This window comes from Mya arenaria, chromosome 5, assembly GCF_026914265.1.
Source record: "Mya arenaria isolate MELC-2E11 chromosome 5, ASM2691426v1".
In the NCBI taxonomy this organism is placed as follows: Eukaryota; Metazoa; Mollusca; class Bivalvia; order Myida; family Myidae; genus Mya; species Mya arenaria.
In genome coordinates this window covers 4,188,153-4,201,011 of record NC_069126.1, presented here as the reverse complement: position 1 = coordinate 4,201,011, position 12,859 = coordinate 4,188,153, and the positions used below count along the sequence as shown (strand labels likewise).

The following is a 12,859-nucleotide window of genomic DNA, read 5'->3' as shown; positions in this document are numbered from 1 at the left end:
ACGAAATAAATGACACATGTGAAACTACCCCCCCTCCCCTCTGCCCCACCGTCAGAGGGTTATACTTCACTTCTGTGATAGCTCTAGTTTATTTTGATTAAATTAAAAATTATCAGCTGGAATGGCTTGTCCGATTTTTTCTGATAATAAATTATGCTAATGGACTAACTTTTTTCTGTTTTATTTAAAACAACTATATAGAATTATATATCAGTTGTGTTTAATTTAAATGTCATATCTTAATTTCCTAAACTTATTATATACAGTAAATGAAAACAGAACTGGTCAGTTATTGGGCCTGACTCATCTAGCATGAAGTATGCCAATTCCGACCCACTTTCCTGGCAACACCTGTATTTTACTAACACAAAACAGTTAAAAGTCCAGGTTTACAGTCTGCCTTAAATACATATATAGATGTAACTTAGACTACATTAAATATAATTTTTTATAAAGAAAAACACCAAAATTCTTCTATCTAATCATTGATTGAATTATATTACTTGCTGTTCAATTTTCTTTTCCATATATTTTGTATCAAACAGTGATAATTAGAGTTTGTTATATTAAATAAATCGGTATCATGCTACTCTCGTTTTCCACACCCGTATCAGCGTAAAAGTATAGTATTGAGTGCTACCTTTTTACACACTGATGAATATTTCAGTTTTTACTTAACAATAAAATGAGGGTGTTTTTTTTTCAGAAAAAACTATATTTCGTTAAGAAATTGTTTGGAATGTATTAATTTGCTGATTTGTGCTTAAATTAAAAAAAAATCTCCTCAAAAACACTGTATCATTAATATGTGACATCGATGGAAATTCAGGTAAATGTTTTGTTATATCTAAGGGCAGTTTTGTTGGTTTAAATTAGTAGCAGAGTTCTTAAACATGGAAATAAACAAAGGTGACAAATAATGAAAGAACATTACAATAAGACGCTTTTCTGACATCATGAGTCAGGTATTGTTCGGAGTAGGAACATGAATCCGTCTCGACCTCTATGTGGTCCAGATTGACACCCATTAACACACCAAACTTGACATGATAAAGGGCATCAGAAAAGCGTCCTATCATAATATTCTCTATGTATTACAGGGCGTTTATGAAATAAAGCTGTATTTAAACGAATGAGAAATGATTGCCCAACAAAAATAAAAATAAAAACTTTACATAAATGTAGATGTTTATTGCTGTATTTGATTGTATTTTACAGTATGAAAATTAATGTGATTATGAAACTGTTCATGATATACATCATGGAATTTATGATACCATTTAAATATTACAGTATGGGGAATCACACAGCAGGGGTTATGACTTATGAGAACCCTCAGACCCCACAGGACCTGAATCACCATCCCCAGTCCCCAGGGAGCACAATCTACTCACGTGACATAATGTCCCCGTCCAACCCAAAGTAAGTCTCCGACTCCTGCCTCCACCATCGACATTCTGTATCATCATCATGTAAGAAGTATTGCTGTCTCTAGCTGATATGGCTTTGTCCGTGTTTTTGTATTCGTCCGAAAGCTTCTGGTTTGGGTTCTAAATGTATAAACTAAGCAAAATGTTAATGGTCATGTTTATATTGAGTATTGGTTTGCCAGTTGATGCTTTGCTGCTTTTGTATGGAAAGATTGTGGTTTGGGGCCTTAATGTATTAACTTGGCAATAGAATAAATCCTCATTATGTTTTAATGCACTTTGTATAGCAGTGTTCTGCCAAGGATTGAAAAAGATGGGGCCGAATGGCCCAGCAGTCATGAAAATTAGGGGCCATTTTCAAAAGTGAAGGGCCATGACCTTTGCCAGGGGAAAAATGAGAACTTGTAAATGAAAGTGTTTTATTTAACCATTATATACATGGTGTAACATCCACATGCATGTCTTGTTAATGTTGATTTTAAAGTTTTTACATTCAGAAGTAGTGACTGCATTACTTTTCTTATGTTTTAAACATATAGTGCATTTCATAGAGTTTGTTCATCAAACAACAACCAGGAAAAGTCGGAGAGCCATCTTTTCTGGAATGACCTTGTTTCACTTTTTTTCTTGTCCGATGGATTTGCAGACGTTTTAGCTTCACAGTTATCTACCGGCAATGTATTAGAATTTTCTGCTAATATGCAGTCAGTTTCGCTTATTGAACTGTTTGGGGGAGTAATGTCTTTCGCGGTATTAATATTGCCGTCCAATATATTTGCTTTGTGTTTCTTCGCTTCAGGAACAGTGAAGAAATCAAACATAGTTCGAGTTGTTTTCTTTTTCTCAGCCATAATGATAACATTGATTTAGTAAAAAAAAATATGCTACCCCTCGCGATTGGATAGTTACACGTATACGGACCAATGAAAATCGTTGTTTTATCGAATGAACGCTGTGCTGTAAAACTTCTGAAAAATAAATCGATTAAATCAAAACGGCTCTTCGAAAATTCGATTAAGTCAAAACGGCTTTTCGAAAAACGGGCGCGCCGATCGGCCCGTCTACAGGTATTTCTTTGCGCCATCCCAATTTTTTCTGCGCCAATGGCGCAAGGGCGCGTCCTTGGCAGAACACTGGTATAGCTAGCCATGTTTGTCCCTGTTTTCCTGGGTTCACAATGAGTGATAACAATTTTAATCTTGTTGCCCTTCTGGGCAGGATGCTGTCAAAATGAACTTGCCCACATTTGGTTTCCAAAAAAACATTTGTAAGTAACTTTAAACAATGTTTGTTATCTATATGCATTTTGGTTGTTCTTTACTATAAAAATATATATATCCAATAATTTAATAAAGATGGCAGGAATATTGCTATAAAATGTGTAAAATTATTCTTTAATTTACATTGAAAACCTTGTACAATCTGAATTCCCTTTCTCCTGGTCTTGTTTTTGCTGGCATTTCACTTGCCCATATGGGCATGCTAACTGAATATTTAACTTACCCTTTGGAAATTTTGCTTGTTCCGAGCTTCCAGAAAGTGGGTTATCTGATGATGATGATGATTAAGACTGCTTTTATAATGAACAATTCTTGGTTGTGCGTTGGCATATATTAGCTAGTTAATATGTGTAACTTCTTCATCTAGTTTGTGTTGTTTCCCATTGTGGTGGTTTTCTGTCTATATATTGTCTGGCTTTCTTACAAATGTCTGCTGTTAGGTATATGAAGTAGCCAGAAAAGAAACTTATCGAACAATAATTAAATCAGCCTTTAACAATATGCTTTTAGCTTCCATGTGCCAACCATGTCTGTTGCTTCATGCTAAAGTGTCCTTGTTTCTATTTGCTAACCTAATGTTCAAAACAGAAATAAAAACAACAACTGTAAATGTGTAAGCAATTGCATTGTGTCACCCTTGTGCAAGAACTCATTAACTGAATACATAAATAGAAGCAGTTATTATTTTCTTGTATTAAGGCAACATAATTATTTTTACTTTTTGTGATTGAATGATTCATTAAAATTAACTGGTAAAACAATTCACAAATAATCTCATATTACTGTGAAATCATATTTATTTGTTGGCAATAAATTTCGTGCAATCAGGAATTGTCTGCACAATATTTACACCTCAACTTTCATTCCTTAAATTAACTGCCTTTCAGCAATTGCGTTTATCAATTGATGAACGCAACATCTTCGGATATGTTCAGATCACAATTCATTGCATAACAATATACATGAAAAATATTGATCTTGTTATTGTTTGTATTGTGTCTGCTGGTCCCTTAAAATATAAATCAACATTTCAGAAAGTGTTTATTTTTAAATTTAAAATGAATTGTTGCCATAAGTGTTTGAATTTTACGTTTAAAAGTGATTTCAAGTGGTTGATCTCCCATGTTATTGTGACGTCATTTGAAAAAATGCTTCGGTTACAGTCCGGTTGTCCTATTTACAGAATGGGTAGGAAAGGGTTACTGAAAGGTTTTCTTAAATGAAATGAAGTATTTTTTAACAATAATTGAATGAAATAATGAACTACTGGTGTAAATATAAGTAATGAATTGCGGGGTTGATGTCAGACTCGACGTGTACTTTGACCAGCCCAATTCCGTTCATATCCCCCATAACGACATCAGCCCCGCAATTCATTCCTTAAATACCACCATTGAAAATCGTTACTTTGTGACAAAACTATTATAAGTGCTGATGCCAATGTCAATGTTGGCTTGGTGGGCAAATTAAAGAGCTTTTATTAAAGAGGCACCTTCAAAAAATAGTGACGATACATAATTTTGAGTAAATTATCATAAAAAATAGCCGACCTCTCCACTTCATGTTCATAGTATGTCTATTTTCATTCCATGTTGATTAATTTCTTCAACTTACTAGAACAGGTATTTTGTGTTTTGTTCATTCTAAATTATGTGTTTCATTTCACTATTAAAATGTATTTCCATGTTTTTATTTTTCAATAAATATTCTTTCACGCTCACATGTTTCATTGCAATGTTATTTTAAAAAAAAAATCATACCATGGAAATCAACTGTGTTGGCAGTGAAGATATTTTGTGAACTTTTTGAAATTTTACTGTTAATTATTTGAATTTTGTTTTTGATAAATTGTTGGTAAATAAACTTTTTTGTTATCCTAAGCCGAATTGAAGGTTTTGGGAAAGGGATATCGTTTTGACGTCTTCGGACGCTCTTCTGTTCATCAGGAATCATATCTTGGTAGGCATTGGTCAGATTATGTTCAAACTACGGTAATTTCAGTGGGTCACATGGGGTTAAAAACTAGGACACTAGGTCTCGAAAACCAGCACTAACTATATATTATTTTGTCGGGATCTTGAATACTAGTGGATTGCCCAAGAAACGAAAGTCACGAAAATTAATTTCCTATGAACATTAATGATTTCACAGTATGATTTTACCTGTGGTTGTAATTGTCTGTTTTGCAAAGTCTGTTGCTAGATTACAGCAGTCAATTGTATAAAACTGGATAACTCTTTTGATTGGCCGAAGTGAGCCAAAATGCTTATTGATTGGTCAATATTTATCTATTAAGTGCTATTGACCAATCAAATCATCTAAATGTGCGAACTAGCCAAAGATAACCTTTGGACAAGTTATCCAAGCTTTATACAATTGGCTGCTGCCATTTTGTTTAGTTATGCCACTTATTAAATGTTCATTCCTGGTATTACTCAATCCTTATTCATGCCAGTGGTTTTACCTTGCTTGGTATGCTCTTTATAGCAAGGAATAGAAAATACGATTGTTTTTCAGTTACAAAAAACATTGTGCTTTCTTATTCTTAATAACGTAGGTGGCAATGTGGGTCAGAGATAATAGTTGTTTTATATGATAACATCTATTTACTAAAAAAACTTACAAGAATATAAATTTTTTATTTATGATATATTTTGTTATGTGTAAACAATGTCTATGACTGATAGTGACACCTTTGCTTCAAAACTTAATATATGAATGGTTGCCATGTTTTATTCCCTCAGTTTGATGGACAGTGACCCATTCACCCTGGGCAGTGGTCCTTCATCACCTGACATGGAGAATGACCCAGACTTCAAGAAGATACGGGAATGGCTGTCCGAGTCTCAGATGTCGAGAACTTGAGCTGATTGATGGAGAGTTCCGCCAGGATATTTATATGTACATACTAAGGGCTTATGCCTTTAACAGAAATGGTTGAGGTGATCATTTGCAATCATTGTATGTCACAACATATTAATATCAAGAACCAATTATGAGAGTTGAACTTCTGCAAAACATGTTGTTACAGTCAAACCCTGTTGGCTCGATTTCCTTCTTGGCTCGAACTTGATGTAAAGGACTTATTTATTTATACTGAATGTAAGCCTTCCCGCTTGGCTCAAAATTTTCAAGGCTTGATGTATCTTAGCTGATCTCTGGGAGCCAACGAGGTTTGACTGTAATGTTGAAAATCAGGATAAAATGCATTATATCTCAACATTGGTATTGATGTGAAAGCGTGTGGAAGGCAGGGAAGATATAATTATGCCGCTGATATTTTAACGGCTTCAAAATGAATGTCTAAGTGCCATGTGTTTTGGTGAACGCTGCAAAATTATTATATTAATAAAAAATTACAATTTTTTAGGTGCTTAAAATAGCTTATTTAAGAAATCAACAGCAATTTTTTTAAATAATATTATGATATCTAGTACATAAATTGTCAGTGTATATTGATTATGCATGAATATCAGGCTCCAATATCACGGAAATTCTCCAATCATTTCTCAAACTGAAGCTCAAATCATTTTTCCACATTTCTCTCTTTTTAAAACAGCCTATCCAATGCATTATGTTGGTAAAAATCATTTCTCGATGCTTTGAAGAACATTATTTCTAGAGCACAAAATTTACTTGTGTAATTACGCAAAATAGTCAAGTTCAATTTTTGGTGTACAATTATTTTTCTTTAAAATACTGACCCAATCTTTTATCAACATTATCTGTGAGGTGATGCGCCTTTAATATGAGTGAAATCATAGAAATGTCTTAATCATGCTATATACTTGAAAGCTGTAGTGCTGTTGAAATTAATATTTGTTAGGGGACTTGACACCAGATGAAAGAAAGGCAAGAAAAAAGAAAATTGTTCAAATCTTACATAAAGTTGATGTGGTTGTGTACAACACATTGAATCTTACTTACTGTTTTATCAGATTGCTAACAAAACATGTATTTTTTGCAGTTGAGACAGCGACAAAATATTCTTTTAATAATGTAAAGTGATGTATTATCGGCCTCATACAAGCTCGCTTTGAAAATTCTAGGCTTGTGCTAAAGAAATGCTGTATTTGCCAATTTTGGGACCATCTGGTGTCTAGTCTCTTTCAGTATTTCCGTGATATTGGGGCCAGGGCTTATTAGAGAATATACCTATTACAGAAGATGTAATCAATTCAATTATAATGTTGAATTGTTTATTGTCATTTTAAAATTGTATTAAGTGTATGTGATGTTGATTATGATATTTGATGTTTAATCATTATTGTTACGTAGCATAACTTCTGTTTATGACAAGGATTATTACACTTGTTATTGTTATTCGTTTTTCAAAAAGTCTCAAATGTTGATAGATCTATATAAAAAAGGATATTGACGCATGTGTGCAATACTGTGTAATTACTTAACTTAATTGATCTTTGTTTACACCGGTGACAACATGCAACACTGTTGATGATAATACTGTTAACTTGACATTGATTCAAATAAGCCAAAGGAATGTTATTTGCAAATGCAACCCTGTGACAGTTGAACACATTTCTTATGATGTAATCATTATATGGGGTAAACTATTCAGTGCTAGCTAGCAACTGGGCAGTGATGTTAATCATCTTGTTTCCCTTGCATTAGGATTTTTCTTTGTATACTCAATAATCTTAAATCTGTACAATCATGAATAACAATAAGCCAACTTGAAATGGTTACAATTTCATGATGATGATGATGTATCTCTCTCATTCAAATGCAAGTATATATCGATTATAAAACAATTCAGTTTGCGGTTTCGGTGTTCGTATAATAATAGCTTTTAAAGTGTGCTTTTTTACTATTTACCAACAACAACAAGCAAATGACTTCTTAAAAAGGTTTGGTTGCAATTAAGACATTATTTGTAACATTTTCTGTGGTACACTTAGTTTGAAATCTATATTGCTGGATGGTAGATGTTATGAGTTACTGTGACTTGGTAGCTTGTCTATTTTTGTAGGGTATTGTGATAGCCTCTGTGTGATCGCTGTCACTGGCATAGTGTAAATCCTTGCCCATAACTAAAAAACTGTTCAAGACTTTGTTCATGTGTTGTCAGAGACATTACTCACATGTAATTCAAGGCCAATAATTCTGGCTTTATTAAATGTTATTTTTAAAAACACCGGACAGGGCTTACTTCCCTTTGCATAATTAAAACTACAATACCCTTCAAAAGAAATCACTGCGTATGAGTCGAAGTGATTCTACTCCGATTCAGTAGCCATTTGGTCAATACAGCTCCAGAAATTGTTGAAAATTGATTTTAGTAACAGTACACCTTATAACAATGTATTCATACTGATACAAACATTTGTTTGATCTTATATCGTAACTGGCGGATTTGAAAGCGTATTTATACCAATTACCACCGTTTCCTGTAGCTCTGGCTGTATTCATATCACATTCCACATGCATATCTACTTTAACAGGAGTTATATTATACTATGTTGCCTTTGTGTGAAGAGGTGAAAGATCTCTCTAAACTCTATATTATGTCTAGTCTATATTGATTCTGAATCTACAAACTTAAGTATGAAATCTTAATTCTTATGTCCCATGAAACTGAATTAAAGCTGGCAACACATCAAGGATAATTGTTACAGAGTAAGATCGTAATCATAGAAAAACTAATCATAGAAAAACTATATTTTCACTCGTGGCTACGCCTCTCATGAAAATATGTTTTTCTATGACACTCGTGAAATAAAATACGATCTTACACTGAATAAACAAATATCCTCTATATATTGTGATCTTACACTGAAACAGTTTCTTTTTATCATATGCCTAAAAAGGATATAAGATGACTGTTCATTGAATTTTTTCTGGAAAACGCTATCATAACATTATTTTTAAAGGGCATTGTTGTAATTGTATTTCAGTACTGAATGCATTGACGTGTGATTTGGACGTTAGAGGGCTATAATTACAAAACAGTGAGAAATATGGATTTGTTATTTTACATTTTGAATAAGTGATATATCATTTTTATTTCACTGTCAAATCTCCATAAAACACCGTAAAGTATAGTATAAAAGTATTTTTATCTTGGCTTCTTGAAAACTTTTAAACATTGTTTGTATATACTTTATGTTTTAAATTGTGGATGTGTTGCAAGATTACATCTTGTTTACATATATTTGATTCATTTAAGGTAACTGTTTTTATAGATTTAACATATATTTAAAATGCCTTTGTATCCTATGCTCAACAAGAACATTTGAAATTAAATTGTTATCATTGTTAATAGCATGAAGTGATATACCAGAATGGCCTATACATGTATCTGTATACAACATCTTGTTTTCACATATCCATATAAGAGTCTATTTTTGAGGAGAGACTGTTTTTCCGAGGGAGTGCCTAAACCAAAGAATATGATGATATTTAAGCTTTGTTATAGAGTTCTGCTGCCTTTAAAAGAATAGCAGAACTTGACCTTTTTAACTTGTTAAATATAGACTTATAATGTTTGTATTTTTTAGGAAAATACTTTTTTTATGATTAAAAATAATTCTAGTTCAGGTGCCATAAAAAATGCCCTGTTTAGTTTTTATTAAGTTTGTTAAGAATTTTAATTGCCTATTATTTTGTTTATATATATCTGTGTAGTCAAAGGCAAAATAAGTTCTGTGGATATTGATTTTGTGAAATAAATTTATATAATTTCTGAGTGAATTGCATAATAATGTGAAACAGATTTACGGATTCAAAAGTATGAATCTCCCTGCAGTGCTTTTCATTTTTGAACTTTCTAATAATTTACAATTTAATTTTGCATATATCAATCTGACACGAGCATTACTGTTCCCGTAAAAATTATATATAGTTATTCTGTTGCAATCATGAGGTGTCTTAGTTTTCAGTGAAAATGTATTAATTTTGTAGTTTTTCAATGAGTTTTTAATAATATGGTTTTCAACACATAATCGCTGTCTAGCCTGGTGCATTTTCTTACACGTTCTAAGCTCTCAATTGAAGAATCATAGACGCATATTGTCAGCCTGTAATGTTTTGTACATAAAAATTGAATATATTAAGGATATATCTGTTAAATATTGAAGGCGTATGACATTGTTTTATTGGTATTTTTGTATGTAACAGAGATATTGGTTATTGTCTATTTTTGTACATTTTGATCAGTCGTTGATACTTATATTTGCCTGTAAAACTAAGTGTTAAGTACACATTTTGCCGTATAAAGTATTTGCATGCAAAAGCATTACTCGTGTACAAAAATAAATCTTGTATCACAAAAAGACTGTAGTGTTTAATTATTTTACCACGCACCTGTTGACACAATCTTCTGCCTGCTGCATCTCAAAACTTACTGGCCGGAGTTGGCTGTGTTTGAAACCTAGCAAAGTGGTGCACACCGTCGTCAGGTTCTGCTTGCAATATTTTCATTAAACAGAATTCTAAAACATTGGGGTACCAAAAAGACATCTGATCAATGGTTAGGTCTGTTATTGGTGCCCTTCTCCTTCCACGTTCTTGTAAATTCAAGCGAAATACATTCATGCACATATTTGCTTTTAGTTGTCACGGTAACCATTATACCAAAACATTTGTAGTAGAATGATGATGAGACGGAAGGCGCACTCAGGTCAAAGGTCAATATATCTTATTTGTGAAAACAGACACTGGAATATTTTGGCTTGTATGTTGACCTAAAGGTGCTGGCTGGTTGTATTAGTTAGGATGAATAGTTGCTTAATAGTATACATACGTTTGAAAGGGATTCCCAGTGTAATAACTCGGTTTTAGAAATAGCGCACTCTCCAGACAGTTATCATTTAGGTGGATGATTATCAATGTTAAGTCATGGTCTTTAAAGGAAATAGTTCCAAAAAGGGAGTGTGGATTCAACTGAGTCCAGCGGAGAAGGTTATGGCTTCTGACCTGGTCGTATTCTGTTTACTAACAATAATTATGATACTCAACATGATTATATTTGACTTGTGAAGGAAATCAATGAACTACGCTTGTTTTACGGCACGGTCTTGCATGTAATGGTTGATGATCACCTTGAGGCGGTGCAGCTTTGAGAAATTTCGCCCTAGGCTTGCATTCGGAGGTGTATGTTTGTCAGTTAAAGAGGCTGGACTTCGTATGATGAAATAGCGAAAAGATTTTTTTTTCGAAAACTGACATAAACTTGGTATCGATGTGTACAATGCTTTGAAACTTATTAACTGAAGTACCACATAGTTTACAATTAATTTATTTTCGCAGTATTAAAAAAGATTACTAGGTATGTCTACCCAGAAGATTTCATTCCTTATGCGTGATTGGCTTGTCGATGTTAATACGTGATATTACCAAGTTAGGTATATAGCTAAAATATTCCAACCGTTTAGGGTAAGCCTTCGTTACACAGTGGTTACGACACTGGTCCGTAAATTTGGCGACACCGGTTCGAACCCGGTCTCCGACTAGATTTTTTTACATTTTGGTATTTTTTTACAATAATGATATCGATAAAATTCCGGATTAATCCGGAATTCCGGATTTAAGGCCTCACGCATCGATTTTGAGATATATGTAAATCCGTTGAGTTTTTTCTAGGGAAGGAGGGGTACAGGGAGCGATTCGAGCTATGTTCGAACACTATGGGTAGGAAAGGTGAGTTTTCCGGAAGTGTAGATCCGGAAATTAACGAACATATTTACGTCTTGCCAATCGAGCTATATGATTGGTTAAGATAGCGTCGGGTGATTACGGAAATTACCGATCGGACTAGAAAACAGTATCCGGATGGTTCGTATCCGGATATGACAGACGACAAAGATTAATAAACGAGTATTGGAAAAACACGACCACCACCAACTTCTAAAAACATCGATTAAAAGGTATATTTGCTATATAGTTTTAAGAGAAATTGCCGAAACGTTACTTTTAAAGTTAAAAGAATGTGTTAAAACTGAGAATGGCTTTTTGCGCATGTACTGATGTAGCAATATTTCGGACATCCCGATTCGGATTTTGTTATAATAAATGATTTTTATTTTACAAATTTTATTTGGCCGATTGAAGTTTACGATGTAAACCGTTTCTTTATTGTTCTCATAAGGTTTGAAGCATTGTTCTCAATAAGAAGTGGCTGTTGACCATAATGGAAGGTTCAAATAAAAATCACTATCCCCACCCTGACACATTCAAGGTGGCTGTAACAACCATTAAGCATTAGATAAGCGAGCAGTGTTTTTATCCTTTTACCAGTTCACCAATCACTTTTTATCATGTTACCTAAATTGTGTTCTCTTTTATACCCTACCTAGTTCTCACTTTTCTGATGTGATTTGCCTCATCAGTGTTTTATTTTTTTCACTAACAAGCCGGTGGACACCGTTCATGTCAGTAACATTCGGAAGAGGGGTTGACATTAAACTGAGATAGATAGATAGATAAAATTGGGTTGTTTAAAATTTAAAGAAAAAATGAATTAATATTTTGTAGTAGTAATATATATTAAGTAAGAGCAATCAGTTTATTTTCTATTTGAGACAGTTCAACAAATCTTCTTGAGGACCCAGTTTGAGTGAGATTTAATTTCTATAGTTGTAATTTGTATATGTTGATGGTTCCAAAAGTCAGGGATGAACAGACACCTCAGCCAGTGCATCCGGTTGTTCCTGTCAATGACCGACAATTCAATTCAGATGCCATGATTCTTGGATTTATGGCTGAACATGACCTTCCATACCCCTGGTACCACATGTAGTGAGTCTTACTTAAGAGTCTTAAGTAAGACTCACTACATGTGGTACCAGGGGTATGGAAGTTAAGTTAAGACACTTGCCAAAGATACAAAAGCTCTCAGCGAATTAAAACTTCAAAGGTGTACAGCATCATATAAGATGACTTCCGGAGAGGCAAGCCATTTCAATGATGAACTTGTTGAGGAGTTAAGTGATACTCGGTGTGTGCTACTGGACACCTGTAACATCATGAGGAGAAAAAATCCGGCTTGAAGACCAGAATACGTCAACTTCTCCCTCACCTCATAGACATTGATGGTGACACAGCCCGACATGTCCACAACGGTTACCCTGCCAAAGCATTTACAGTCCCATTTGGATATTACTTGGAATTCCGAATAGTTATTGATATAAT

The 12,859-nt window shown here is 33.6% G+C and overlaps 1 protein-coding gene across 5 annotated transcripts in view; it reads left to right on the top strand.

Annotated features, from left to right (window-relative positions):
* LOC128233517 (signal transducer and activator of transcription 5B-like) overlaps positions 1-10,004 on the top strand; it is a 49,188-nt gene extending 39,184 nt beyond the window's left edge. For 3 of the 5 annotated variants that reach the window (XM_052947221.1, XM_052947219.1, XM_052947220.1), the window contains exons 20-21: positions 1,294-1,422; positions 5,455-10,004. In XM_052947221.1, the coding sequence (XP_052803181.1) occupies positions 1,294-1,422; positions 5,455-5,575 (250 nt within the window). In that variant the 3' untranslated portion in view covers positions 5,576-10,004. Of the gene's footprint in view, positions 1-1,293; positions 1,473-2,648; positions 2,698-5,454 lie in introns of all 5 variants that reach the window. The other 2 variants (XM_052947223.1, XM_052947224.1) reach the window with 2 other exon arrangements.
* The last annotated feature ends 2,855 nt before the right edge of the window (positions 10,005-12,859 follow it).